Here is a 26,978-nt window from a genome sequence, read left to right on the forward strand (position 1 = left end):
AATCAAAAGCCCTTCCCGTTCTCGCCAGGGCTTGAGCAGGTTGATGTGGTACCGCTGTAGCCTCTTCTTCCGATCGGGCTGGTCGATCTCATATGTAACCGGTCCCACCTTCCGGACCACCTCATACGGCCCTTGCCAGCGAGCCAGAATCTTCGACTCACTGAAGGGGAGAAGGAGTAATACCCGGTCTCCGGGTAAAAAGTCCCGTGGTTGGGCGTCCCGGTTGTAGGCCTGGGCTTACGCCTCCTGGGCGGCTTTCAAATTCTCTCGGGCCCGGTTTCCAGCCTGCTTAAGACGCTCCTGGAGCTGGATCACGTACTTTAAGAGGCCCTGGGCCGGTGAGGGGGTTTGCTCCCAAGTTTCCCTCATTAGGTCCAACAGGCCTCGCGGTCGACGGCCGTACAGCAGTTCGAACGGCAAGAAGTTCGTCGACGACTGGGGGACCTCTCGGACCGCCAGGAGCAAGGGTGGGAGTAGCTGGTCCCATCGGCGAAGGTCCTCCGGGGGGAACTTACGGAGCATGTCTTTTAGGGTCCGGTTAAACCTCTCGACCAGCCCGTCCGTCTGGGGATGATAGACTGACGTTCGCAGTTGCTTGACCCCCAGAAGCTCACACACCTGCCGGAGCAACCGCAAAGTAAAGTTTGTCCCTTGATCCGTAAGGATCTCGCGGGGTAGGCCGACGCGGGCAAAAACCTTCACCAGCTCATCGGCGATGGTGCGGGCTGTAATGTTCCGGAGGGGAATTGCCTCGGGGAACCGGGTAGCATAGTCTAACATCACTAAGATGTATTGAAACCCCGCACTGCTCTTGGGAAGAGGCCCCACCAGGTCCATGGCCACGCGCTCGAAGGGGGTCTCAATTAGGGGCATCGGGATCAACGGGGCCTTGGGAGTCTGTGCCGGGGCGGCCAACTGGCAGCCCGGGCAGGAATTACAGTAATTCTTTACCTCCTGGTACACCCCCGGCCAGAAGAAGCGTCCCAAAATCCGGGCCAGGGTCTTCTCGTGACCGAGGTGTCCAGCCGCGGGGACGTCGTGGGCCAACTTCATGACGGACTGTCGATGGCACTGGGGAACGAGGAGTTGGGTCCGGGTCTCCCCTGTGTGGGGGTCCCGTTCGACCCGATACAGGCGCTCCTGCCGCAACTCAAAGTGTGGCCACTGGGCCGCTCGACCGGGGTCGAGGACAGTCCCGTCCGTCACGGCCAATTGTTCGTATACCCGCTGAAGTGTGGGGTCGGCCTGTTGGTCCCGGCAAAAGTCCGTGGTGGGCGAGGGATCCTTCCCCGCACCTGGGGGAGCGTTCTCTGGTCCTCCCGTCGAGCTGGTTGTCTCGGGGGCTTCTCTTTCCTCTCCCTCGCTCTCGGGGGTCTCCCCTTCTAAGGCTGGCATGGCCCGTGGGTCGTCTCCTGCGTGGCGGCGGAGGATTGCTGGAAACTCCGGCCAGTCCCGACCCAGGATCACTGGGTATGCCAGTCGCGGGGCAAGTCCTACCACCATTGATCGGGTGACCCCCCCCCCAATCGTCAGTTGGGCCCGGGTACTCTGGTAGGGCCGTATGTCTCCATGGATGCACTGTAGCCGAATTTCACCCAGTCGGGTGTCAGCCGGGGGACCGAAGTGTCGGCGGACTAGCGTCTGTCCGCAGCCCGAGTCGAGGAGGGCCACCGTCGGGTATCCTTCAATGACCACCGGTACGGTGATCTTAGCCGCTTGGGAAGGACGGGCACGAGCCTCCCCTGCACAGACCTGACCAAAGGTACACTCCAGTCCTGGGCAATCCCGCTGGAGCTGGCCGTACTCCCCGCAGGAGAAACAGGGCCCCAGGGTTGCCCGTCCCATCCGGAGCCGAGTCCCAGGATGAGGTCCAGGCGGACTTCGGTGGTCTCTTCGCCCTGTGGGGATCGGGATCCGAGCGGGTCGCCCGGGTGCCACCGGGGCACGAGTCCAATCCTCGGTTTCCCGGGAGGAGTCCCGTGAACCCGCTCGAGCGGGCGCCCCTTTCTTCTCGGGGTTAGGGCGCGCCGCCCCTGGTGGGGCTACTCGGAGTCCTGGGCCTATCGGCGTTTCAGCCGCGAGGAAGTCCTCCATTAGTGACACGGCGGCGGCCAGGGTCGCTGGCCAGTGGCGGAGGACCCAGGCCCGTCCCCGTGGTGGAAGAACGTGGGTGAACTGCTCTAACAGCACCTGTTCCATTACCTCTTCCAACGTTTGGCGCTCAGGCTGCAACCACCGCTTGCAGGTTTCCCGGAGTTCCTGGGCCACCCGCCGAGGCCGGGCCCCCGTGGGGTAGGTCAGACTCCTAAACTGCTGGCGGAAAGTCTCGGGACTCACATCCAGGGCGTCTAGAATGGCAGCCTTTACTTGGCTGTAGTCTTGGGCTGCTTCCACCGACAGGCCTCGATAGACCGTCTGCGCAGTCCCAGTCAGGTACGGGGCCAAGATGGAAGCCCATAGCTCCGGGGCCCAGCCGGCGACGACGGCCACCCGCTCGAAGGTGACGAGAAAGGCTTCAGGGTCATCGCCGGGTACCATCTTCGTCAGCCGGATCGGGGGGCTGGGCCGTGTGGTCCCGGCTGCGCCTCCCGGCTGTGCCTCTCCGGGTCGGGCCAGCGCTGCTGCGAGCTGCTGGAGACATTGCTGCTGGAAGTCCTGGTGCTGGGTGACTAGGTCTTGAACGAGCTGGTTCTGTTGTGTTCCCAGCTGCTCCACGAGCTGCTGCCGCTGCTGCAGCTGTGCGGCCTGCTGCTCCTTTTGCTGTTGCGACTGGGTCGCCTGCTGCCGCTCCTGGGTTTCCGTCACCAGGGCCAAGAGCTGGGACAGATCCATCTCTCGGGAGGGGGGCCTTTCTCCCCCGGCCCCTCTCTCCCCGGAGTCGAGAGTTCGCGCCCACATCCTGGGCGGAACTCCTCAGAGAAGGCACCACGTGTAGACGTTCCGGGGTGGGGCTCGTCCCTTACAGGGGCGGCTGTGAGCCAGGCCGCCCCGCTGCAAAGCCAATAACAGTTCAAAGCTCAGGCCCTTAGGCAGGGGGCTGAGCTCACAAGTAGTAGTTCAAAGCTCAGGCCCTGTGGCAGGGGGCTGAGCACACAAGTAATAGCAGCCCAGGCCCTAGGTCAGGGCGGGGCAGCAAGCAATCAGTCTCTCAGAGGCCCAGGGTTAGGGAGGAGGAGAGACTGCCACCCGGCGTGGGGTGGCAGGGGGGAACAGAGGCCCACCCACTCCACTGTGTTCCAGCCCGGGGCCCTATCCACAGCAGTCCGTCTGCTGCGGGGTCAGTGGGGATCCTGACCGCAACACACTGACATGGGTTCGGGGTCTGCTACCCCCGGGCCACTTCCCATCTCCTCCTCCATAGGTACCTGCACGTCCTGAGTCTCGTCTGCCGTGTCCCAGACCATGGGCTCCTCCGGACTCCGAGCACTGGGTAGGTGGATCGGGTCCTCCGGACTCTCGGCGGGGGTTGGCTCAGGCCGCTCCTCCGGATACGGGGTTCGGGGTCGGCTCGGCCAGTCTTCCTCCGGATACCGGGCCCTGGGCAGGCTCGGCCAGTCCTCCTCCGGATACCGGGCCCTGGGCAGGCTCGGCCAGTCCTCCTCCGGATACCGGGCTCTGGGCAGGCTCGGCCAGTCCTCCTCTGGATACCGGGCTCTGGGCAGGCTCAGGCCCGCGGGAGCTCGGGCACCAGCGTCTGTCCTCTCCCGCTGCCGGCCAGGTACTGAGCGCTGTGGCTTGGCTTTTATACTTCCTGTCCCGCCCCTTGACTTCCGGGGGGCGGGGACAGGCGGCAGTGGCTCCGCCCACTCTGGCGGCTGTTCTGGCTCGTCCCTTCCAGGGGCGGCTGGGAGCCAGGCCGCCCCGCTACAGGTGGGTAGAAGAATTTTAACATTTATTTAAGACTTCATCCTGGAAGGTGAGTGAAGTCTTGGACTGATTCTTACACAAACAAATCTACTTGCATGTTCCTTTTGGTGCACCTGAAGGAATGTTGTTTGATTAAATTTATCTGTTCCTCTGTCTCTGGGAATCTGTGTATGTCCATAAATCTTTATGGGCAGGTTGGGGCTTGATCCTGCATTTATAATATTTACATATTTTTCCTTTTGGTCTCCATTGAGACCACCACCTTCGTCTAAAATTTCATGGGTTTAGGGTGGAACACTGTACGTTTGTCTAGATAAAAGAACTAGCACAACAGTGCCGACACGCTCCTTGTGCTAATGCCAGTATGAAAACTATAAGGGTGTATCTACACTGTCGCTGGGAGAGAGCCTCCCAGCCTGGGTAGACATGGTTAGCACTCTAAAAATAGCAGTGTGACTATTGGAGCTCTGGCAGAGCTCAGATCCAGGGGACTGGTGGGGCTTGAGAATCCACACTGGTACTTGAGCCGCACCATCCACGTAGCTATTTTTAGTATGTTAGATTGAGCTGAACTAGCATAAGTCTGTCTACCCAGACTGGATGTTCACTCCCAGTTGAAGTGTAGACATACCCTAAATAACTAGCACTATTGTAGCTGTAAAACAGTTGTCATGCTCACTGTTGTTTGTAATCGGCGGAGTTTGACTTGTAAATACCGTCCTCTATTAATTTGTATCACTTCTTAAATATTTGGAAAGGTTGAAAGTTGTTTTTTTCTTTAAATAGTTGCAAAACTAAATATTTTATGGTACCTATAACTTAAGTTTTCTTTTGACTGTTGGGTCTCTATGTGGATTCCAGCCAAAGGGCCCAATTGCCTTCAGCTTATAAAAAGTCACCACTATCCTACCTGCTCGGAAAAAAACTCAGATCCCCATGCAACTAGTTATTGAGTCTGGATCTCCTTGCTATGAAGATTTTTCCCTTTAATGTAGTAATAATACTTTGTACTTGTTTAGTTCTGCACACTCTAGGAAAGGGATGCTATCAACTTGAAATTGAGTCAGTTTATAGAAAGGAGTTAAAAATAGTTTCAGGTACTGAGCTTGCTCCAAAGTCTATTCCTGTCATTTTTTGTGACTTTAAGAAACAATCCCTTGTTGCTATGTGAAAGACCCACACAAATAGGGAAACCGATTGTACATGAAAACAGTGAAACCTCCTAGATGTAAGGTGTTTGCTTACTTTAGGCTATATGACATCTGAAAAGGTTTTTATTTCCTCTAGCTTTTTGCTTGTAGTCAGCTTGCATATTATTTCTAACAGTAACTAAAAAAAATTTCAGACAAAAGTGTAAGTTTTAAGTTGACAGTATCCCTGTAAGTCTTCTGAACTAATTGCAAAAAGTAATATTCCAAATCATAAAGTTCAAAGTTAGCTGCCTTTTGTTCAAGGACTGACTGTGTTACAATGAGTTGCCATTGGTGACGTGTGTATTTTCAGGACACTGCAATTGTTTTTAATTGTGCATCAATCTAGTGCTCTCTTCAACCATATGTCTCAACATGTTTTCAGATGAAATGTAGAGCATGGGATGGAGTTTCAAAGGTCATGCTATTCACTCAAAAGGGGATTACAAATTTTAAAATTCCACCAGCCATGCTGAGTGCATCCCATTGAATAGCACTGAGTTCCTGTGAAAACAAAGCAATATCCTCTCTCGTCCTGCAGGAGTGGTGAAGCATAAAAGTTCTATCAAAGTGTTTGTGCAAAAACTTAAATTATTTTCAAAAGTACAGTTGATGCACCCAGAAAAACTCAGTACAATTCTGTTTGTACATGTGTGCTCAGCTGCCTACCTGCATTCACCAGACCATGAAGCATCCTCCCAAGGGAGCAAAATAATCTTTATGAGCACTTAAGGGAGGGCCATGCACCGTCCTTTTTAGTGGCTTTTGCCTCAGTCTCCAAAGGCTGTGGTAGAGTGGTTCCAGTTCTGCCCTCAGTTACAGCATTGTAAAATGAGAGTAACTGCACTGAACTCTCGGAATCTGGTCCAAACTGTCTAGACATGCAGTACCTAATCTCATTAAGGTAAACTTAGTCTTTTTGTTTCAATACCATTTGTAGTTCTTTGGCTCATGCCTGACACAAAGCAGAACAACAGTCAAAGAGCGGAAATGAGCCATCCTGATTATCACTACAAAAGTTTTTTTTCTCCTGCTGATAATAGCCCACCTTAATTGATTAGTCTCGTTAGAGTTGGTATGGCAATACCCATTTTTTCATGTTCTCTGTGTATATATATCTTCCTACTGTACTTTCCACAGCATGCATCCGATGAAGTGGGTTTTAGCCCACAAAAGCTTATGCCCAAATGAATTTGTTGGTCTCTAAGGTGTCATAAGTACTCCTCGTTCTTTTTGCTGATAGACTAACATGACTGCTACTCTGAAACCAGTCAAAGAGCTGTCTTCATGTAATAGGGACAGTGCTCTGAGTAGGGAGACAGTTGTTTAGTTCATTTCTGTTGACCATGGGGGAACTCCTCATTAAAAGCATTCATGGCAGCATTATCCTGTTCAATAATACTTTTGGTGCAGTAAATAATTCCCAGATTACAAACATTCCCTGGCAAAGCAACGAACAAAACCCTATTGAGTGAGGACAAAGAGCTAAAGTGTAAAGAGCAAGCTATGTATGCAACATAAAGAATGAGCTGCTTCAAAGGCACTGTAATAGTCCGGTGCGGGGGTTTTCGCCCTCTTAAGGGCCGTCGGGCACCAGGCCGCCTCACTACGCGGCCGGATCAGACCTCGGTGCGGGAGGTCTCGGGGTTCCTCCCCGTAGGCAGGGGCTAAACAAAAGGCTCCCTGCCGCTGCAAGGAGCTCCAGCCCTCAGTCAGGGCTGGGCAGTAGACCAGCCCTAAGCTCCGGTTCAGGCAGCCGGAGCTGAGCACTTGCCCAGTCAAATAAGCCTGTAGGCTAGCTCAGGGCGGGGTAATACCCCAGGGTGCAAGGGGCTCCGGTCCTGGTAGCGGGAGCGGAGCACTCACAAAGTCAGGAAGCCCCGGCACTTAGTCGGGGCAGGGCTCCGAGCAATAGTTCAGGGGGCTTAGGTCCTGGCAGCAGGAGCTGAGCACAACAAAGTCAGTAAGCCCAGTCCCTTAGTCAGGGAGTGAGCAGGCAGGTAACCGCAACCCAGGCCCTGGGTCAGGGTGGGCTGCAAACAATCAGTCTCTCTGGGGCCCAGGCCCTTAACCAGGGACTGGGTCAGTTGGTGCCAGCCCAGGCCCTAGGTCAGGGCGGGGAGGGAAGCAGCAGTTCTAGGCTCTGGCCCTCAGGTGGGGGCTGGGCAAACACACAGGAACAAAGTCAGTAAATTAAGCCCAGGCCCTCAATCAGGGCGGGGCAGCAAACAGCAGTTCTAGGCTCAGGCCCTCAGGTAGGGGCTGAGCAACACACAGTAACAAAGTCAGTAGTTTAGGCCCAGGCCCTCAATCCGGGCGGGGCAGCAAACACACAGTACTTCAGGGCTCAGGCCCTCAGGAGGAGAGACTGCCACCCGGCGTGGGGGTGGCAGGGGGGAACACAGGCCCACCCACTCCACTGTGTTCCAGCCCGGGGCCCTATCCGCAGCAGTCCATCTGCCGCGGGGTCAGTGGGGATCCTTCCCGCAACACACTGACATAGGCTCGGGGTCTGCTATCCCCGGGCTACTTCCCCTCCCCTCCTCCATGGGTACCTGCTCCTCGCTGGGCTCGGCAGCGGGGTCCCACACCATGGGCTCCTCCAGTTGCTGGGGGCTGTCTAGGTCGGGCAGCTCCCCCGGTGTCGGGTCCGGCTCCGGTTCGGGTGGCCCCTCGGGGTACCGTGCTCGGGGCAGGCTCGGCCAGTCCACCTCGGGGTACCTTCCTCGGGGCAATCTCGGCCGGTCCACCTCGAGGTACCTTCCTCGGGGCAATCTCGGCCGGTCCACCTCGGGGTACCGCGCTCGGGGCAGGCTGGGCCAGTCCACCTCGGGGTACCTGCCGAGCGGGAGGTTCAGGCGGCGCTGGGTGTTTTGGTGCCTGGTTCGGGGGAGGCTCGGCCCGTTGGCGTCCAAGTACCGGGCTCGGGGTAGGCTCCGTCTCGCAGGAGCCCGAGCAGGAGCGTCTGTCCTCTCCGGCCACTCGGCTCCAACTGAGTGTTGGGGCCTGGCTTTTATACTTCCTGTCCCGCCCCTTGACTTCCGGGGGGCGGGAACAGGTGGTGGTGGCTCCGCCCACTTGAGTGGCGGTTCTAGTTCCTCCCTCTCTGGGTTTGGCTCCGCCCACTGGGGTGGCTGTTCTGGCTCCTCTCTCTCTGGGGCCGTCGGGAGCCAGGCCACTTCACTACAGGCACCAAAAAGAAACGTTGATTGTTTCTGAACATAGTGTGCTTTGTAAATACTAGACACACCAGGAAAGGTTAAGGGATCTCCCATTCTTTTCAAAATCCTCCTTTGGTCTGCACTCTTCTGGGGTGTCGGGCCCTGACCTTTCAAACCTCTTCCCTCTATTCCCTGCTTAAATCCATGCTTGTGAGCCTCTTCCGGAAGTGTGTGGGAAATGTTTAATATACAGACGCTCCCCAACTTATGCAAGCGTTCCGTTCCGGAGCACCTTGCGTAACTCGAATTTTGCGTAAGTCGGAAACATATACCCAACAATTACGCAAAAAAAACCCCAAAACCCCTCCTTTTTCTAGCTTATGGAACTTTTCTGTAAGTGCGGATTTGCATAGTTGGATTTGCGTAACCCAGGGGGCGTCTGTATTCCTAGTTTGTGATCATCTTGGCCTAGAAAATTTAGCCCAACCACAGACTAAGAGTGAATCAGTAATAGAGGTCCAGCTTGTTACACAGCCAGGTTTATTCAGGTTGATCCTTTCTTATGCTCATATGATTTGTGCTTTGGAACATCAGTTTCAGAATCTTTGGACTTATCATCCATAACAATCCCTTTCAAGTTAAGTTTGCATCCCGTTAGGTTACGATGTGCCTAGCAGTACAAAACAATGTGCTGTCAACCCAGGAAAATAATAATTTATACTTTTTATTTAACTGGCTTCCACTTGAATAGCTCAAGTGAAGATTTTTTTATTCTTTTCCCAGATGAGTAAATAATATTGTGTTCAGCCCCTCTTCTCGTCCTAGACTACCAGATGGGTAGTGCATTAGCTAATAGATATCTAGCAAAAAACATTGCAGAATTAGAGCCAGCTGAATAATGATTGATCAACTAGCGTCTGAGAAGCTGTTCAACTGTCAGTTATCTGAGTTTTTCCAGTTCTTCTCCCAATCCACCCCTTGCTCTAGGAAAAGTCATCTAAATTAGGAAACAATGACATTTCTGCACTGCAAAAGCATAGAATTCAAAAGGCAGGTAGCTATTATATGTCCATACCGTGACTCTGCCTTCCAAAGATATAAAGTTCCCTCTTATTTGTACGGAGTGATATTTCCCCCCATTTCCAAGAAAATGCACAATTTCTTCCACAGAGACTATATGGGGTTGTTTCCACCTGTCTTGGAAGAAGTTATGGTTGGGCAGGCTAACGGTGGAATTGGGGGATGCCCACATACCCATGGAAACTTCAGCAGACGTGAATGCTACTTTGTGTAGCATTAACTTTATCATTGCCCTTCACCTTCTGTTTTTCTCAGAGGAGGAGGTAAGGTTCAGGCATGACCACAAGGCATCCCCTGGGATTTGCCGTAGTGCGGAGTAAAATCACAGGAAGACCCCAGGATATTCTCAGGATTGGAGGGCTGTGCTCCCTTTATCATCCAGAGGAAGGAGAAAACTGCTTACCTGAGAGGGGCTGCTACCCCAGAAACGTTTGTGTATTAAATTCCATAGATTTCCCTGATTAACTTCTGCAGGGGAAAGATGTCCTAGGTCCATATTGTCAATTTCTGATGTCACATTTTCCTGCCAGCCTCATAAAACTAATCTGTTTTATTTTTTCCTTCAGACTAGTTAATCCCAATGTGATCCTTAAGACCTAAGGGAGCTATGTGAAAAAAATAACTCCTGGTGTGGAGTAATACTACTGTATAATAGGTGCTGAAGAAATCCAATCAGGTTGTCTTGTTTTCTGACATATTGTATTATTTTGTTGAATATATTTATTTGGAGGGTTTATATATTTTGAACATCTTTTCTGTTACTCTTTGTGTCTTTAAGTCTTCTAATTTTTTCTTTAAACTTTTCACCTCACTTTAACCTACAGGCACAAAGCTGCTCTCAGTAACAATTGTGATAGGAAAGGTTTCCGGATATTATTTATAGACATCTCTTTCAAAAAAAATGTTTCTTTTTATACACTGAAATTAACCAAATAAATCGATTGCTGATATTAACAAAAATCCTGTTTGAACCCCCATCTGCCACTGCAGTTTTTTTAAGAGTGTAAAGCACTGTAACCATATCTGAAAATCCTGCCATGTTTGGGGAATGGTCTCTAATGCAGATTTCATTCTGCTGTTGCATTCAGTGAGAATACAATGAGCACTTAAGAATCAGATGATGCTGTAAAGCTTTTATCCGGCTGAACTTGGCTTTGCAGAGTAGGCTACATCATTCTGAAAAGGTAATGCAAGAGAAATACTGACAATGCTTAAAATTAATGGTGCCCCAAGGTCACTAATATAGCTGAAAAGTCCATTTAAAAATTATCATCTGGCCCTGTGGGCTCTGACAAAATACCGTTGTGGTGGCAACAAAGTGACTCTCAGCAAAGCCTCCTCCCTCACTTGCAAAGACTGTGCTGAACCAATCCTGTTTTACTGAAATCCAGGTTTTACCAGAGCATCCACCCAAAGCTTATTTGTTACTTGTCCAGCCCAATAGTCTTTTGCTTAGAGCACTGTTGGGCTATAACTTTCCATCGCTTTATGTATTATGATTATGGTGATTTAGTTGCCTACTAACTAGCTTTGTACATTGTCAGCACAATGCTGGCAAGGCTACCACCCACCCCAGCAAAGACTGAACTAGCATTGTTAATTTAGAATTTTTTGTAAAACAATCATTCTAATCCGTGAGCTTTTTTCTGCAAATCAGCTGAAAGCTCCATGCTACACTTCCATGGAAACTGATTCCCAAAAAGCCCCTTTACCCCATTTTTGACCAGGCAACTCTTGTTTCCATGGGAATAGCAGCCTCCAGCTGACTCATCAGAACTGTATATTTCAGCTCTGGCTACCAAGATCACCAAGACCCTGTTTTTTAACTACCAGCTAGATTCAAGAGGCCCCAAAAACCTCTGGTTCTCACTTTGGGGTGAGGGATTGAAGTCAAAAAGTAGTGTATGTATTTTTAGAAACATTTTTCAATTTCATTAACTTAATTTGCTGTTAATGTTCCCAAATAAAGATGTTTTTTAAAAAGTAATTACATACCTAAAAGAACATCTTTTATGTTTTAAGTTCAAGCATTTAAGATTGCCAGTGTGACCTTAATTCTTCCCCCTTGTTTGTCCATCCTGTGCCCTGAATGAGTCAGGGATCCTGGGGGGACGGACGAGATCATGTAATTAAATACTGTATCATAATGCATATGGAACAAGAGGGAAGAAACAAGATTGCATGGGCAACCATAAATCTGGCACTTCTAACTCTTGAGTACTTGACTTTGCCATCTTAATGGTGTTCACTTAACATAGTCTCTTGTACGTACTTTTGTCCTTTTTTAAAAGTTTAAACAAACTCTGTTATGAAAAACTGTGACACCCCTCATCGTGTGTCATCAGTGTTTGTACCCTGAACCTGCAGGACAGACTTCTGCCACTGAGCCACAGGACTAACTACAATAGCTGGCAGTAGGAGAAGGCTGTTGTCCCAGCTGGGGTATAGGCTACTGGAGCCAGGGAATGCTCAGGAGTAGCTTGGCACAAATCTTTCTTCACCCTTTCTTGGAGTTTGAGGGAGCTCCTGCCCGTTGTGGTGCCCCCAGAAGGGGGATGGGCCCCAAAAGCACATGCCAATATGGGAGAAGCCTGGTTCATGCTCTCACACACCAGCTGCTGCAACAGTTCCACATGTTTCCAGTATAGCGTGTGCTGATGCTGTCGCTTTATCAGCATGCACCCAGCTCTTTAGAATGTTTGTTGGCAATTATTATTTTGATGTGGTGCCAAAACTTTCCTGAGGCATGCAAGGAAGAGAAGGGAAATGGTGATTTTCAAACGTTTATAACTTTATCAAACCTCAACAACTTCATGGGACCAACAAATGGCACTTCCCTAGCCTGAGGGCTTTCTTCCTGCAGAATTTCAAAGACCTGCTGCAAACAGTGGAGGTGTTAGAGCTTCTCAAAAAAAAAGTCACAAGAATCTTCTCATAGAAAGTGTTAGGCAACCTAAATATAGAGGTTACTACCAAATCAAAATGCATCAATAAGTGCAGCAGCACTGGATACCCACATTTCTTGGTTGTCTTGGAGATTGGCATTACTGATATTACAGCATTCTTTACTGGAGCATTAAGTAATCAGGGAAGCTGATCTCTGGGAAGCTGGTGTTCTGTCATAATTTCCTCCCAAAACCATCTAATTCCTGGACACAACTTCCACGTGTGCAAGAATGTTCCCCTTTCCCTGCAATCTCTCCAAGAGATTTTAAAGTGATGAAGGTTCAGTTAGAAACACAGGGGCTGAGGTTACATAATACCTCACATAAAATGGAGGCATGGCAACTGTATGAATTGCATACTATCACTTCTGGATTTCTGGCAACTACTCTGTGCAGATCACCCTGGGACTAGAACACTCCAAAATGCCCTTTTAAAATAATCTCAAGAATCAGACCCTGACCACTGCCTTAATGCCTTTCTCCGAAAGGAGAATGTGACTACCCTTGCCACAGGTCCCATCTTGCTTTTGTCCTTGACTACACCATGCTGAGTAGAGTCCCTGTGGTCACACTTAGAATCATTATTATCTTCCCATGAGCTGCAGTTATTATGGTAGTGCAGTGGAAAGGTGTCTTTAGTGTTGTGTAGCTGTGTCACTCAATGTTGTACTATTCGTAGATTATAAAGCCAGAAGAGACCACTGTGATCATCTAGTCCATTAGCCATCTCCATCTCTTCAATGCAACAGAGAACTTCTTTTTACCTCAATGTGGGTGCTTTGGGGCAGATCCAAGCCCTAGATAACTACTGCCTTACAATCTGTAGAATCCAATGTCTTAATGTTTCTGTTTGTACCAACGTTTTTTGAGTACCAAAACGGATCCATATTCTCTTTAAATGACACATCCCATTGGTCCATTGTCTTGTTCTATAGTATGTCATCACAGAATCTTGGAAATTCTATCTTGTATGGAAGTATCAGGAGGCTGTTCTCCAGTACTGAGAATCCTGCAAGAAGTTGCAAGGATCTGTACTACAGTGCAGTAGAAAATGCTATAAGAGACAGAATAGCGCCACACAACGTAGAGTTCTCCTCGAGCAACCTTCTCTTAGTGCAGGTTCCATTGTATACATTTGAACAAAAGCCAACTTCCATTAGGTAACCTGAACAACAGCTTCAGTGTGTCCCAGTCCCGGAGGTTTCCAGCACCATTTGTCTCAACCTTTCGTTAAAGGCAAATAATTTGCTGTCTCTTGGACGTTCCCGTAATAAGGTTTCACCATACTTGGGTACAATGCACTTCAGTGCTCTATTTCCTTGCCCTATATAGGGGGAGTTACCGCGCGTGCCTAATTTCCTGTGCCTCAAGAGGTGAATCAAAGTCCACAGTAAAACAAACATCTATTATTCTGTTTTCTTGGAACTCCACTTTTATCTTGTTAAGGGATTAGTGCCTTAAAGCCTGTCTGGAGCTAATGCTTTAAATGTGTTAACTACAAACAAATGAGCACCCTGTGCCCCCGTCCCGGCTCTCAGCATGGAGGCTGCTGCCTAGAATGCACTCAGACTTTCTATGAAAGTTAATGACCAGTTCCAAAACTAGGTGTCATTAAATGCTTTAAACAGGTAATCTGAAATGCCTTTTACTCTTTGTGGGCCTGATTCTGCTTTTGTACTGGTTCTACACTAGTGTAACTCCACGGACATTATTGGAGTTTCTCCTGATTCACCCAAGGCTAGAATTGGACTCTCATATCTGCAGGGTAACTGTGTGCTATAACTCTGACTCTCTTTAATAACAGGTTCCTAGATGTCAGGATGGCAGCTTCAAACCTGGAGAACCAGTTGCACAGTGCCCAGAAGAATCTGTTGTTTCTCCAGCGGGAACATGCCAACACACTCAAAGGTTTGCACGCTGAGATTCGACGACTGCAACAGCATTGCACAGGTAGTTACATAAATACTGCCAGCAGTGTTGCTATGAACACTCAGCAGCTCAGCTTTGTGCAGGCTTCACTCCCAAGTCCTCTCCTTCCTGAAGCCATTTGAAATACTATTTCACAATAGTATTCAAATATTATTTGACCAACTGCACTTCCGGAAGAAGCTTTGTATTATTTTGGTATTATATTTTAGTAATCGCATAAAAATCTGCAGGTTCATGCCACTTCTCAGTTTTGAAATCTCCATAAAGCATCGTCTCCTGTGTTGTATTTAGCTCAAACAATGTACGTTTCTGAGTACACAAACTATTGTCATAAATAAAGTACAATTGTTAAAATAACTGAAGAGTGTGTTTTGTAAAGTGTTCTCTCATATTTATTTCATGTACGTTGGCTTACTTGCTAATATGGTAATCTGCAGTGGATCCCTTAGTTCAAAGTAGAAAAGTTCTGCTATAATTTATTATAGCAAATAATAATGTACAGTAGAACCTCAGAGTTACGAACTGACCAGTCAACCACACACCTCAATTGAAACTGGAAGTATACAATCAGGCAGCAGCAGCACACACACACACACACACACCCCGCCCAAAAAAAGGCAGTACAGTACTGTTAAAAATAAACTACCAAAAGAATAAAAGCAAAGCAGCATTTTTCTTCTGCATAGTAAAGTTTCAAAGCTGTAGTAAGTCAATGTTCAGTTATAAATTTTTGAAAGAACAACCATAATGTTTTGTTCAGAGTTACGAACAACCTCCATTCCCGAGGTGTTCGTAACTGAGGTTCTACAGTATTGCTGTTTTAAGGGCTTATAAAAATGTTTGTAGTGCAAAATATGTATGTATGGTCTAGCAAAACTATAATTTGAACTCGGGTCTAATGTGTTGGTGAAAACTGATTTTGATTTAGTAGCAAAGATCACTCTTACATTTCTAGTGGCTCCATTTAATATGAATTATTATACCAGCACCAAATGAACCATAGAAACCCTGTAAGGTCCCAACTAGTGTGTATTCCCAGCCAATGCAGGATTTTTCCCTCTGGTATATTCTCCAAAGCTCTGTCCAGTCAACAACTTTTGAGAGACTATTTCACAGTATTAGTGTACACGTGTGCATTGGGCTCAAGCAAAATATAGCCTATTAAACTAATCAATGGCAAACAATGCTAATAAGTGAACAACTGGACAGAACAGATTTTACTCTTCAATTTTAGTCATGAAAATCATTTTAAGTATTTACATCATAAACATGTCAGAACACTTAATTCAATAAAATTAAACCCAAAAATTAACATGTGCAGCTGCAGGATACAGGGGTAGTTTGGGGAGCATTTTCTGTAGCTTTCTTTAAGTCACTGGCTTTTTAAAATTGTTGAAGCAGCCTTTTGTCACTAGAAACATCTATGAATGCAAAAGACAGTTCTAACCTCTTTGCAGATATGCTCTATTTTAATCATATGTAATGTCCAAAAAATAAAACAGGTTTCTTTTTTAGATTTGACCTATGAGCTGACTCTGAAAAGTTCGGACCTGGCAGGTAAGAAATGCAGTGCAGGTGATGCTTTTCATGGTCTGGTTAACATCTTCCATCTTTGTAGTGGGGGTGTGTGTGTGGGGGGGGGGGGGGTGTAGGCATGCATTTGTTTTATATCACAAGTATATAATAATACTTTTCAGTTAGAATTTATAGTGCCTTCCAACCCAGGATCCCCAAATGCTTTCTTACTTGCTAAGCTTAATTTCTGAATGCTTGTGAAGTGTTCCTATCCCAGGGTCACAAAAGAAGCCTATGGAAGGACCAGGAATAGAACCCAGAACTGCTGACTCCCATTTCTTTGTTTTAACCACCAAAGCATCATTTCCCTTTTCCAGTACAAGAAGACAGAAACTATAAATACTCTCACTCTGCCCATAAATCACATTCTTGAAACTGTGCGACTACTGTAGCTGCATCACAGATCTGGAGAAAACTGCCAGGCATTTCAGATGTGCTGTGCTTCAGCTGCTGATACTTATGACAGTAATGTTTGCTGGGGATAACCCCTAGACTAGGAAAAGGGTACAAACAGGCCTCACAACATGCCTTTGTGTTCAGTATTTGATTGTACCTATTTTACAGAAGGATAAGATGAAGTATGAAGCGATTAAGTGAGTTGCCCGAGGTGTCACGCCATGGCAGTGGGGCAGCCAGGAATAGTGCCCAAGCGTTCTGACTTGAAGAGCACTCTTCTAAGCATTAGCTCACCATAACATTTATAGACTTTCTAATGTGGTACAGCCAGGCATTCTCCTAGCCAGGTCAATGAGTTCTTGTTACTCTTGGTGGCCTTGCAGGATTTGCAAAATGACTTAAATTTGGGAGCGTTCAGCAACCAAAATTTACTATCTGGCTACTTTCCTAGAACAACTGAGCTATCTTCATTTTTATTTCAAGTTGGTATCATCAACTGGGTATCCTCCCCATCCTAAGCTGCTGAATGTGGCATTGATCTTGTATCTAATTTTTTGTTTAACTAAGAGCTATCATGTTCGCTTTTAAACTATGAAGTGGTCATTGTATTTCCAGAAGTTAGCCTTTGGGATATTCTTACATTCTGAGAATTAATTTTAAAGAAAGGCGTTGCATTGCTCATTTTTACCTAGCGGCTATAATTCGCTTGAAACCATTTACTTTTCCTGTTCTTCTAGAAAATGGTAATTCAAGAAGCGATGAACTCAAAAGAAAATGTGAAGCACTTGAAGCTCAGCTGAAAGTCAAAGAGGCTGAAAATAATGAATTATTAAAGGAACTGGAACAAAAGACTGCAATGATAATGGTGCTGGAAAACACCATCAAAGAAAGAGAAAAGAAATATTTAGAAGAGTTAAAAATGAAAAGCCATAAGCTAAATATGCTGTCAAGTGAACTAGAGCAGCGAGCAAGCACTATTGCATATCTAACTTCACAACTGCATGCTACCAAGAAAAAGCTTATGAGTTCAAGTGGGACTTCTGATGCCACCCCATCTGGAAGTCCAGTTTTGTCCAACTACAAGCCAGCTCCTCCCAAAGATAAGCTACCTGAGACTCCCCGACGCAGAATGAAAAAGAGTCTGTCAACACCACTAAACCCGGAGTTTGAAGAGGCCTATAGATTAGGATCGGATAGTCGAAAGCTGCTGTTGCGAGAGCCTGTTGATGCTATGCCTGATCCCACTCCATTTTTATTGGCCAGGGAAACTGCAGAGATCCACCTGATCAAAGAGAGGCCTTTAGTTATTCCACCCATTGCTTCAGAACGCACATCAGGCGAATCACACAGTCCAGCAAAAGAGAAGCAGCACAAGGCGCATATTGGTGTGGCACATCGAATTCACCATGTAACAACATCCCAGCCTCAGCCTGAGGTTGAAACATTAGCAGTGGATCAGGTCAATGGAAGTAAAGTGGTCCGAAAGCATTCAGGGACAGACAGAACTGTTTAAGTGAAATGATTGATGTGATGCTCTATTATTCTGTTGCTGTTTATGCACTGTGATCAAATAGGATAAATCTCATCTGCAGTAAAGTTTCTTTTAATGCCCCATGCATGCCAAATTTTTTCCAGATCTGTCATTAATAATTAGCCTACTTCAATGAAACACAAATGAGACTCTCTGTTCATATTGCAAAGTATATAATTACTAAATGCTGTGGCCAAATCTAGGTGTACCTGACTGCTTGCTTCTAAGTACTACTCCATTTACTATAACTGCATATGTGCACAAAAGCACAGGCTACAGTCTGCATTATTAATCAACATTAATGAAAAAAGATACTAATTATAAACCTCCAGCAATATGTATTGGCTGTTAATGTTTAAAATGTCAATGTTCCTTTGAAGTCTTGATGGTGTGTATGTAGCATTTCATACACAGACTCTAACTTTCATGACAAAGCCTTTCTTATGGCAGCATTGAAAATAATGCAGATGTGTTAAGATAACCTATGAGAGAACTTTTTTCAGGTGGTCCTGATCAAATTGTGTTCATATTTTTGTTACATTTCTCTCCACTATTACAAAATTCCCAACAAACTTTATTTTATTAATCCTGTATTTTGATTTGTGTCCTTTTCTTCATTCTTTTTAACAGTTTCAAATGGTCATAATATATAACTGACTGTGGTGGGAGTGTAAGAAAGAAAACACCAATTGAAAAACTATTGTGTAAGTCTTCATGGAGAGAGTATGAACACTGTCCTAATGGAAAGCAGGCTCCTGTTTTGGTGTTTAGAAATTGAATGGTTAATATTAATCTTACACTAATTAATACTTTGCACTATGGTGCCTTTTGTACAAGGCTCTTAAAACGCCTTACTAAGGTGTAAAAATAATACACTGCACAAAAAGTGCACTATTGAAATGTTTGTTTTTATACTTAGCCTGTATACTGTACAACAGCATAAAAACCATCAGACCTAACCAATGATTTATTTGTTTTTGTTTTAAGTTTGAAACAACTTTATGGAGACATGAGGCTCACTCTGTTCTGAGGCACACTCACGGAAGGATGCAAAACCCAAATGGTATTTTTAGAGCTATCTGAGAATGTTAACCTTGGGAGCCCTTCAACCCATTCTCAATGTTTCAAATGGTTTGGAGAATTCCATTACTAAAAATGTCAATTATTAGCAAAGTACAAATATTCTGGGGTTTTTAGAGGATGGGAATCTACAGTTCAAAGGAAAATTAGTTACTAAACTGTGAGACAAAAAAGGGGAATGTTTTCCTTTTTAACTCACAATTTTAAAAACTGTTTTGGTTTAGTGATCTCTAGTAGCAAATAAACAGAAATATTTAAGTAGTTTATCCTTAAACCCCTCATTCCAGATGTTTGGAAGATGGGCCTCGTTTGCAGTTCTGTAGCACACTTCAGCCATAGATCTCAAGGTACTTTACAGCAGTGGATAAATCTGATACTCATTTTAACCTGTGTCTTGAAATGACTTACCCAAGCGACCACAGGAAATCAGTACTAGAGAACCTGGCTTTCCTCAGGGTATTGTCATGCTGGTACTCAAAGGATGGGAGGAACAGTGTTGTCTTTGACTTGTCCTATGTGATTCATATGCTCCCAACAATACCTCGTCTCTCCCAGTAACATACCAGCTGCTTGCCCATTACCCTCCTCCTTCCTTTCCCCTACCCCAAACACACACAACACAAAAACGCAAATGCAGATTTTGTGTAAGCATATTCCTTTAACTCCTAAATTTCTGGGAGTTAGCCTCAACACTCATTCTTGCTGTGGTATGAGTCTGCTGTCCGATAAAGCACAACAAATAGAACTGAGCAAATGACTATTCCAAAATGCTGGTAGGTCCATGGTGTGCCTTTACCAATTCAAAATACAATACTTGTTTAAGCTAATAAAAGAAACAACTTCTTAGGAGAGATTGGAAGTAGGTACTTATCCTTTAGACTAAGGACATTATAGATCAGCCAGTGCTCTGGAAAGTAATCCAACTTCCCATACCTGAGTCTAAAGATAGGGTGCCTGAGTCTAAAGTTTACAGTAAAGTGTAAGATTGAAGCTACAATGATATCAAAACCAGTCTGTGGCATGACTGAACAACCCACCTCTTTGCTCTCTGAGCATGGAAAGAATCTCTTCTAAAGAGAGACAGTAGTAGGGATGCAGGGGGAAGTGAAAAAAGTTTCTTAACAAAATAATCTCACACACAAATACTGTCATAGGTTGGTATGATTATAAGAACTCTCCAGCCTAAAAGGCTAAAACCTTTATTTTTCAAAAGTATAGAAAAAGTTAAATACAAATTGACATAAATGGCTAAAATGCTTCTTTAAATATGAAGACAAAATTAAATACAAGTTAAACTGCATGGTGCTTTGTATTTACTAAATCTTAATGTCTTAGGAAAAATTGCCGCAAATACTTATTTTGAAAATGTCTCTGGGCCAGTTTAAAATCAGTAGAATTCTCTTGAAAACGTAGGGTACAAAAAACTTGATCCTGTGCTTCTTGGCTTAATTTGACTTCATAAGTTGTTCTTAGATAGCCACCAATGCACTTTGGGTGTGGGAAATGGACAGTTTAAGGTGTCAGTCAGAGTTCAAAGTGAGACAGACCCCTTGCAGCACCCAGTGGGAAATATGCTTTATGGTTGAAAGATCAGCTTCAAAAACTAAGCCAATGCCCATGGCATTTCTTCTCATGGAGGTTGTGTACACAGGTGTCCGGAATGTGTTCTAAAACAAGAGAAAAGCAGGTATTGTTTGAAGTACAACAGGGGCTCATGACTCTGCAAACTAATCACATGCATAAGGATCCTTAACAAGGATTAGGGGTTGCGGGATTGAACCCTTATGCCTTTAGTAAAGGTGATATAAGAAGCTTGCATTCACTATTAGAATCCTAAATCTATAATGTTAAGTATAGCCTTAATTTAAATCACTGGCTGGGGCAGATAGGGGGACAGGGATGTATCAGCTTCCCCAATTTTCATTTCAGACAGTAATCCTAATTGTCCAAAACTAAATGTGTCACCAACTGATAACAACTAACAGCAGAGAAATCTAATTAAGAAAGACAAAAATGATGCCTTGTCTATTTCACACACAGTCATCTCTAAAGCGATTTTGTTGTTAAAACAGTCACATCTGTATGTGCGCTGCCTGTGGTAATAGGAAAGAGCCTGTCAATTTGTCCTTGAGGGAAGATGTTCATACCTGTAGTTTGAGCCGATGTGATTCGATAGGAATTATCTTTAGAATAGGTAAATCTACCATCAAGACTTTGGGCTTGCTCCGGGCAAGACAGCAATTCTCAATGTCCCAGTCTGCTCCTTCCAGATATAGACCAGAAACAAAGCATCCTGCAGCAAGTAGAAAAGCAACATTTTTCTAAATGAATCTATTTGAAAAGGATTCTTTTTTTGTAAGGCACGTTCTCTCTGGACTAGCTAGACCTTGTTACTATGGGTTTACAGCAACCTCAGCGCACTGAAATACTGTGAGTGACTCCTATGTTTACTTATTGTGAATCAGGCACAAGCCAACTTCATGCAGTTTTTAAAATTAAAAATATCTTTAGTTACACTATCTAGGCTAAACATTTTTAAAGGAGCTCAAGCCTCAGGGCATAAACCAGCCACTAAGTGCCTGGGGCATGTTATTGTATAGCACCTCAACACCTTTGTACTATATGGAAATTTCCTCTGTCAAAGAAGGGCTATTGGATGTGATGGACACCTGGGCTGCACTGATACAGCACTTCCTATGTCTTTGGTGAATTCATAATTAGATTGAAAAAAGGAAAATTTTGACAGAAAAGAAACTACAAAAATGTTCAAATATTTTCCCTGATTTGTTGACCAGCTCTGATAACTACAGCCTAGCAGTAGTTATCTGTCCAAAGGTCTTTATATTAAGGAATAAACCTTTAGCATTACTGTCACCTGGTATTTTTACTGATGAGCAAGCTAAAGTAGAGAGCTTATACTTGCCTAAGATAAAAAGAAAGCTACTAGCAAAGCAATAAAGGGCTCCCAGGAGTCTTGACTCCCAGCCCTCTGTTCTAACCCTTAAGAGCTACATTTGCAAAGGCACTTAGGTTCCAAAATCTCAGATTCACTAAGCCCTTGCTCAACTGCTGCCTAAGCTCACTCAGTGCCCAAGATTTTCCTGTAAAAGATCCTTAAGTGCCTATGTTTCCGTCCCTGGGCCCGTGCATTGCTGTGTCCCTCTAGGTGTCCACATGCCTAAGCCCCAGGGTGGGCCAGAAAATCCACTCATCTTGCCTGCAGGGCCTGAACTAAGCAAGCTAAGAGGCCACCTAACTCCACACACTATGGGGGGAGAGGATCTTCCTCATACGTTGTAGCCCAGTGATTAGGATACTCAGCTGGGATATGAGAGACCCCCTCACTTCAAGTCAAGTCCCCCCAACTGCCTGGGAGAAGGGATTTGACCAGAGATCTGGCACTTCTCAGATGAGTGCCCTAACCACTGAGCTAGTCCAGATTCCCTCAATCTCTCCTGTCAAAGCAGTTCCACTATGTATAAATAATGAAAGAGGCAAAATGGAACAGAGCGCATGAGTCTGGTAGGTAAGGCACTCACCTGACAGACCCAGCATCTAGTCCTCTGTGCCAATGACTCGCTAATAATTTATATGAAGTGCAATCGCGTCAACGAACGCAATTGAGGGAGCTCCCCACATCAGACTATCCTATGTGCAGTGGTTAGGGCACTCACCTAAGAGGTGGAAGACTTCTGGTCAAATCAGGCAGAGGGGGGACTTGAACTGGAGGTCTCCCACATCCCAGGTGAGTACCCTCACTATTGGGCTAAAAGTTAGGAGGCTGGTGGTCCTCCTCTGTTTCTTGCAATAAATACCTTAGGCACCTGACTCCAGGAGAGGTTTCCAGTTGCAGAGCACAGCACTAGCTGCTTCTCTGCTACCTGGACTTAGGGATGGGGCCTAGCACAGACCCCTCTCCTCCACCAATGGCACTGGCTAGCTTAGGCGGCCCCTGCTCAATGTACTGGTTTTTGTGACTTCCATTCTTAGGCACCTGTCTCCCCACATTGATTGTACAGGGAGCCTAGGCCCCAAACCCAGGCTTTGTGAATCCTAGTGATTTTCTAGGAACCTAAAAGTTAGCTGTTGTGATGCTCAACATCAGTCCCTTTCAGGGCTGTGCTACCCTAGAAAATTAGTGACATCGCTCAGGGGTGTGAAAAATCCATGCCCCTCAGCACTGCAGTGAAGCTGACCTCAGGCCCCAGGCAGACGTTGATGGAAGAACTCTTCCATTCCCTAGCTACCACCTCTCAGGGAGGCGGATTTACTACAGTGCCAGGAGAACCTCTCCCTTTGTTGTAGTGTCCACAATGGAGTGCTACAGCTGTGTAGCTGCAGCTGTGCCGCTGTAACATTTTATATATGGCCAGAGCCTAACTCCCATTCCCACTGAATACCTTGGCATCAGTTCCTTCCACTGACTGGTCATGCGTGACAAACAAATCCAAGTTCTTGGCTGCAAAGGCATAAGTTAAAACAAACTAATGCTTATTACCTTTATAAAATGGCCAAATATTGTGTTTGCAGCCCAATTACCAACCGCTTTTGCAAACTCTGCATTGGAAAGTGCTACCTTGCCCAGGGCGCTCGGTGACTTCCTCTGCAGTACCATACTGGGTCACTTGTGTGTACAGGGTGGAGCGATCCAGCGGCCAGCCATTTTTCCTACAGGTGGCTTGAACAAGAGCTGTGAGATAAGACTCGGGAATATGTAGTCCGGAGAGCCACATAACATTTGGTTCGCCCTCATGAACCTGGAATCAATCACAAGAGAGACCTCTTTAAATTCTGAACTGCTCTGTCCCATGAGGAAAGTGCCTGCTCCTCATTCAAAAATTGGGGGTTCAGTGCTAAGCACCTGCAGCTGTCACTGACTTTAAATGGAAGCTGCAGGTGCTAAGCATCTCTAAAGATTGGCCAATGAATCTTATTTAATCAGCACTCTGCAATGCTAAGGGGGAGGGATAGCTCAGTGGTTTGAGCATTGACCTGCTAAACCCAGGTTGTGAGTTCAATCCTTGAGGGGACCATTTAGGGAACTGGGGTTTAAATAAATAAGTAAACCTATCTGGGGATTTGTCCTGCTTTGAGCAAAGGGGTTGGACTAGATGATCTCCTGAGGTCCCTTCCAACCTTGATATTCTATGATTCAATAATGCTATATATGGTGTCATTACTGTAACTAAATGGGTTTGTTTCAAATAGCTTTTAGTTAAAGCATTTTGTGTTAGGTGTTGAAGCCTATAGACTGACTCTATTTGGGCAGTAAATAATGCAGACACAGAAGAGGGTTTCTCTGTTCTCTTACTCACCCAGGATGTGTACTGGTTATACCTATTCTTAAAGTAAATCATCCAATTTCCAAGTGTTTTTAGTGTGTCAGGTGCCAGCTTTCTCCAGATGCTAGGGATCTGTCCATTAAAGAGAGCCCGAGCCACTTCATCCAGTTCACTGCTCATTCCAACTTCCCCAGCCAAGGCCTGGTGAGAGAATTTGCAGAGACAGAACTTAAGAATTTCAAAGCCCAACAGATTTAAATGAGGAGGATTCCCTTTGAAACTTAATATTCTTACTCTTTGTAGTTCAGCCAGGGATCTGGACATACGAATGATCAGTTTGTTAAAACGTTCCAATTCCTGCAACAGCACAACTGTTGTTGGTGAAATTTCTATTCCCAAAGTCTTTCTTATCTGGTCAAGATCAAATATTTGAGGCATCTTGTTTTCTATGTCCTTTGCAACCTGTCCAATATATTCATCTCGACCAATTCCACTGCCAGATTCCCCTGTAATGAAAACAGTTTAGCGAGCGCTAAATAACTTTACATTTTCTATTAGTCTAAATTCAATATTACATGAATTCAAATGTTTCCTATAGATTTTTAATACTAGCAGATTCTTGTTCCTCTCCTGCAACATCTTGCACATGGGCACTGTAGTGGGGTGATCACCCCGCTCCGGCCCTGGAAGGCCAGCCCCAATCAGGGCTCAGCTGGCCCTTAAAAGAGGGCAGTGGGCCAGGAGCAGAGTCAGTCTCTCTCTGCCTCTAGAGAGGGAAGGGCCTGGCTGCTCAGGAGCTCACAGGGTACTGAAACCTCCCAGGCTGCAGGCTAACAAGGCCCAGAAGGGTACTGGGGTTGCAGAGGGCAGCCCAGGGGTAGGCCAAGGCAGCAGGTCCAAACCCCCCTTGCCTGTGATGAGTGGCTTGTACGCTGCAGTCTGCCCCAGTGAATGGGGGCTAGATGGTGACTGGCAGTAGCCTGATAGTCATCCAGGGAATTAGCTCTTTCCATTCATTTCTCCACCTTCAGTTCCTTCACTTGGATTCCGGGCAACAGTCCTTGCCCTTCCCCCTGTATCGGGGCGGACCACATTCTCCACCACTCTTGTAATGGGGCGATGCTCACCTCCGTGGCGCCTCCTGCTGGCCTCCCAGGGCATTAGCTCACCAGCCTCTGGAGCGCCCTCTGCCGGCCGGTGTCTCGCCTTTCGCTGGCCCCCCATGGCCCTCCCAGACCCCGGTGCCCCTTTCTCTTGGGGGCTGCCCCCTGGCAGTATCCCCACCCAGAGGAACCCCCACCCACTATCCCCACCTCGCCTCAGTATCAGGCTACTGCCAGTCACCATCTAGGGCAGACTGCAGTGTACAAGCCACTCATCACAGGCAAGGGGGGGGTTGGACCTGCTGCCTTGGCCTACCCCTGGACTGCCCTCTGCAACCCCAGTATCCTTCTGAGCCTTTAACCAGGCCTGCAGCCTGGGAGGTTTCCAGGCTGGAGCTCCCCAGCTCCTCTGGCCTTCCCCCAGCCCTGCTCCACTCTAGGTACCCTGTGAGCTCCTAAGGGTATGTCTACACTACAGGATTAATCCGAATTTATATAATTCGAATTTAGGAAACCGATTTTATAAATTCGAATGTATTCGGCCACACTAGGCACCATTAATTCGGTGGTGTGCGTCCAAGCTACTGTAGTAGCATCGATTTCCAGAGCGTTGCATTGTGGGTAGCCAATAACATTGAATTGCCAATAACTTCGAATTGCGGCCACACTAACCTTAATTCGGATTAACAATACCGATTTTGACGCTACTCCTCTCGTCGAGGAGGAGTACAGAAATCGAATTAAAGGGCTCTTTAATTCGAATTAAATGGCTTCGTTGTGTGGACGGGTCAAGCGTTAATTCGAATTAAAGCAGCTAAATCCGAATTAAAGTCGTAGTGTAGACCAGGCCTAAGCAGCCAGGCCCTTCCCTCTCTAGAGGCAGAGAGAGACTGACTCTGCTCCTGGCCCACTACCCTCCTATAAGGGCCAGCTGGACCCTGATTGGGGCATGGCCTTCCAGGGCCAGAGCGGGGTGATCACCCTGCTACAGGCACCCTACTGTGCCCACATGGAGCCATGCTGAAGACAATGGCCATGCAAACACAACAGGCTGCCCATGTGTAAGAAGTTACAAGACCAAGGTCTTGTACATTCATGATTTACTTTTTGTTTGCAAGAACTGTATTCTAGGTGACAAAATCATACCTGTTTGAGGTTGCAGCTCAAGAAGATGAGACCACATATCTCGAGCAGCCTGTGTATAGTATCCGATTTCAGCATTGGGATGAAGACCAAACACCTCTGGGGTATTAGCAAGTGGTAGAGACTCTAGCTCCTCTAGAACACAAAAATACATGAGGCTTGTCAAAATGCAGTGTAGTAAGATATAGCTACCAGATTTACTTGTGTAAAGGGTGTTTAAGGTTTAAAAAGTAAAGAATGTATTTATAAAATCTTTAGTTTTTTCTAAAGATTTTATAAAGAGAAGTGTGATGAGCTGACCACGAGACTCTCACAGATCTACACATGGCTGGCCTTCTTAACCAAGGGAATAAAAACATTTCTATCAGTGCACACAATGGATGGCTGAAGTTTGCTACAGCCCTTATATAATAATAGAAATACAGAAAGGAAAATGTAAGTGTAGGTAGAATTTTTAAATACTAACTTGTATGGAAGGAAATGCATTTCTTACCAACAAAGTCATCCTTTGAATTCCCTCCTGGGATTTTATAATCAACCTCTTCATTTTTATAAAAATGGAATGGTTGGAATGTGTCAAATATGAAATCCCCTAAATACTCATCCATATATATGGTCAGAATGCGACGATCAAAGCTGTCAATTGCACGCCCACCGTACATGACCTAGAAATTGGTGAAACTATTTTTATATAAC

The 26,978-nt window shown here is 46.2% G+C and overlaps 2 protein-coding genes across 2 annotated transcripts in view; one reads left to right on the plus strand and one right to left on the minus strand.

Annotated features, from left to right (window-relative positions):
- CCDC92 (coiled-coil domain containing 92) overlaps positions 1–17,656 on the plus strand; it is a 30,891-nt gene extending 13,235 nt beyond the window's left edge. The window contains exons 2-4 of the mRNA XM_065418032.1: positions 14,048–14,193; positions 15,688–15,729; positions 16,881–17,656. Of these exons, the coding sequence (XP_065274104.1) occupies positions 14,064–14,193; positions 15,688–15,729; positions 16,881–17,656 (948 nt within the window). The 5' untranslated portion in view covers positions 14,048–14,063. The remainder of the gene's footprint in view (positions 1–14,047; positions 14,194–15,687; positions 15,730–16,880) is intronic.
- A 2,618-nt stretch (positions 17,657–20,274) lies between these two features.
- Positions 20,275–26,978, minus strand: part of DNAH10 (dynein axonemal heavy chain 10) — a 101,138-nt gene continuing 94,434 nt past the window's right edge. The window contains exons 73-79 of the mRNA XM_065418001.1: positions 26,776–26,947; positions 26,286–26,417; positions 24,331–24,542; positions 24,070–24,237; positions 23,331–23,511; positions 20,902–21,047; positions 20,275–20,421 (exon numbers count right to left, since the gene is read on the minus strand). Of these exons, the coding sequence (XP_065274073.1) occupies positions 20,275–20,421; positions 20,902–21,047; positions 23,331–23,511; positions 24,070–24,237; positions 24,331–24,542; positions 26,286–26,417; positions 26,776–26,947 (1,158 nt within the window). The remainder of the gene's footprint in view (positions 20,422–20,901; positions 21,048–23,330; positions 23,512–24,069; positions 24,238–24,330; positions 24,543–26,285; positions 26,418–26,775; positions 26,948–26,978) is intronic.

This window comes from Emys orbicularis, chromosome 16 (assembly GCF_028017835.1).
Source record: "Emys orbicularis isolate rEmyOrb1 chromosome 16, rEmyOrb1.hap1, whole genome shotgun sequence".
NCBI classification, from domain to species: domain Eukaryota; kingdom Metazoa; phylum Chordata; order Testudines; family Emydidae; genus Emys; species Emys orbicularis.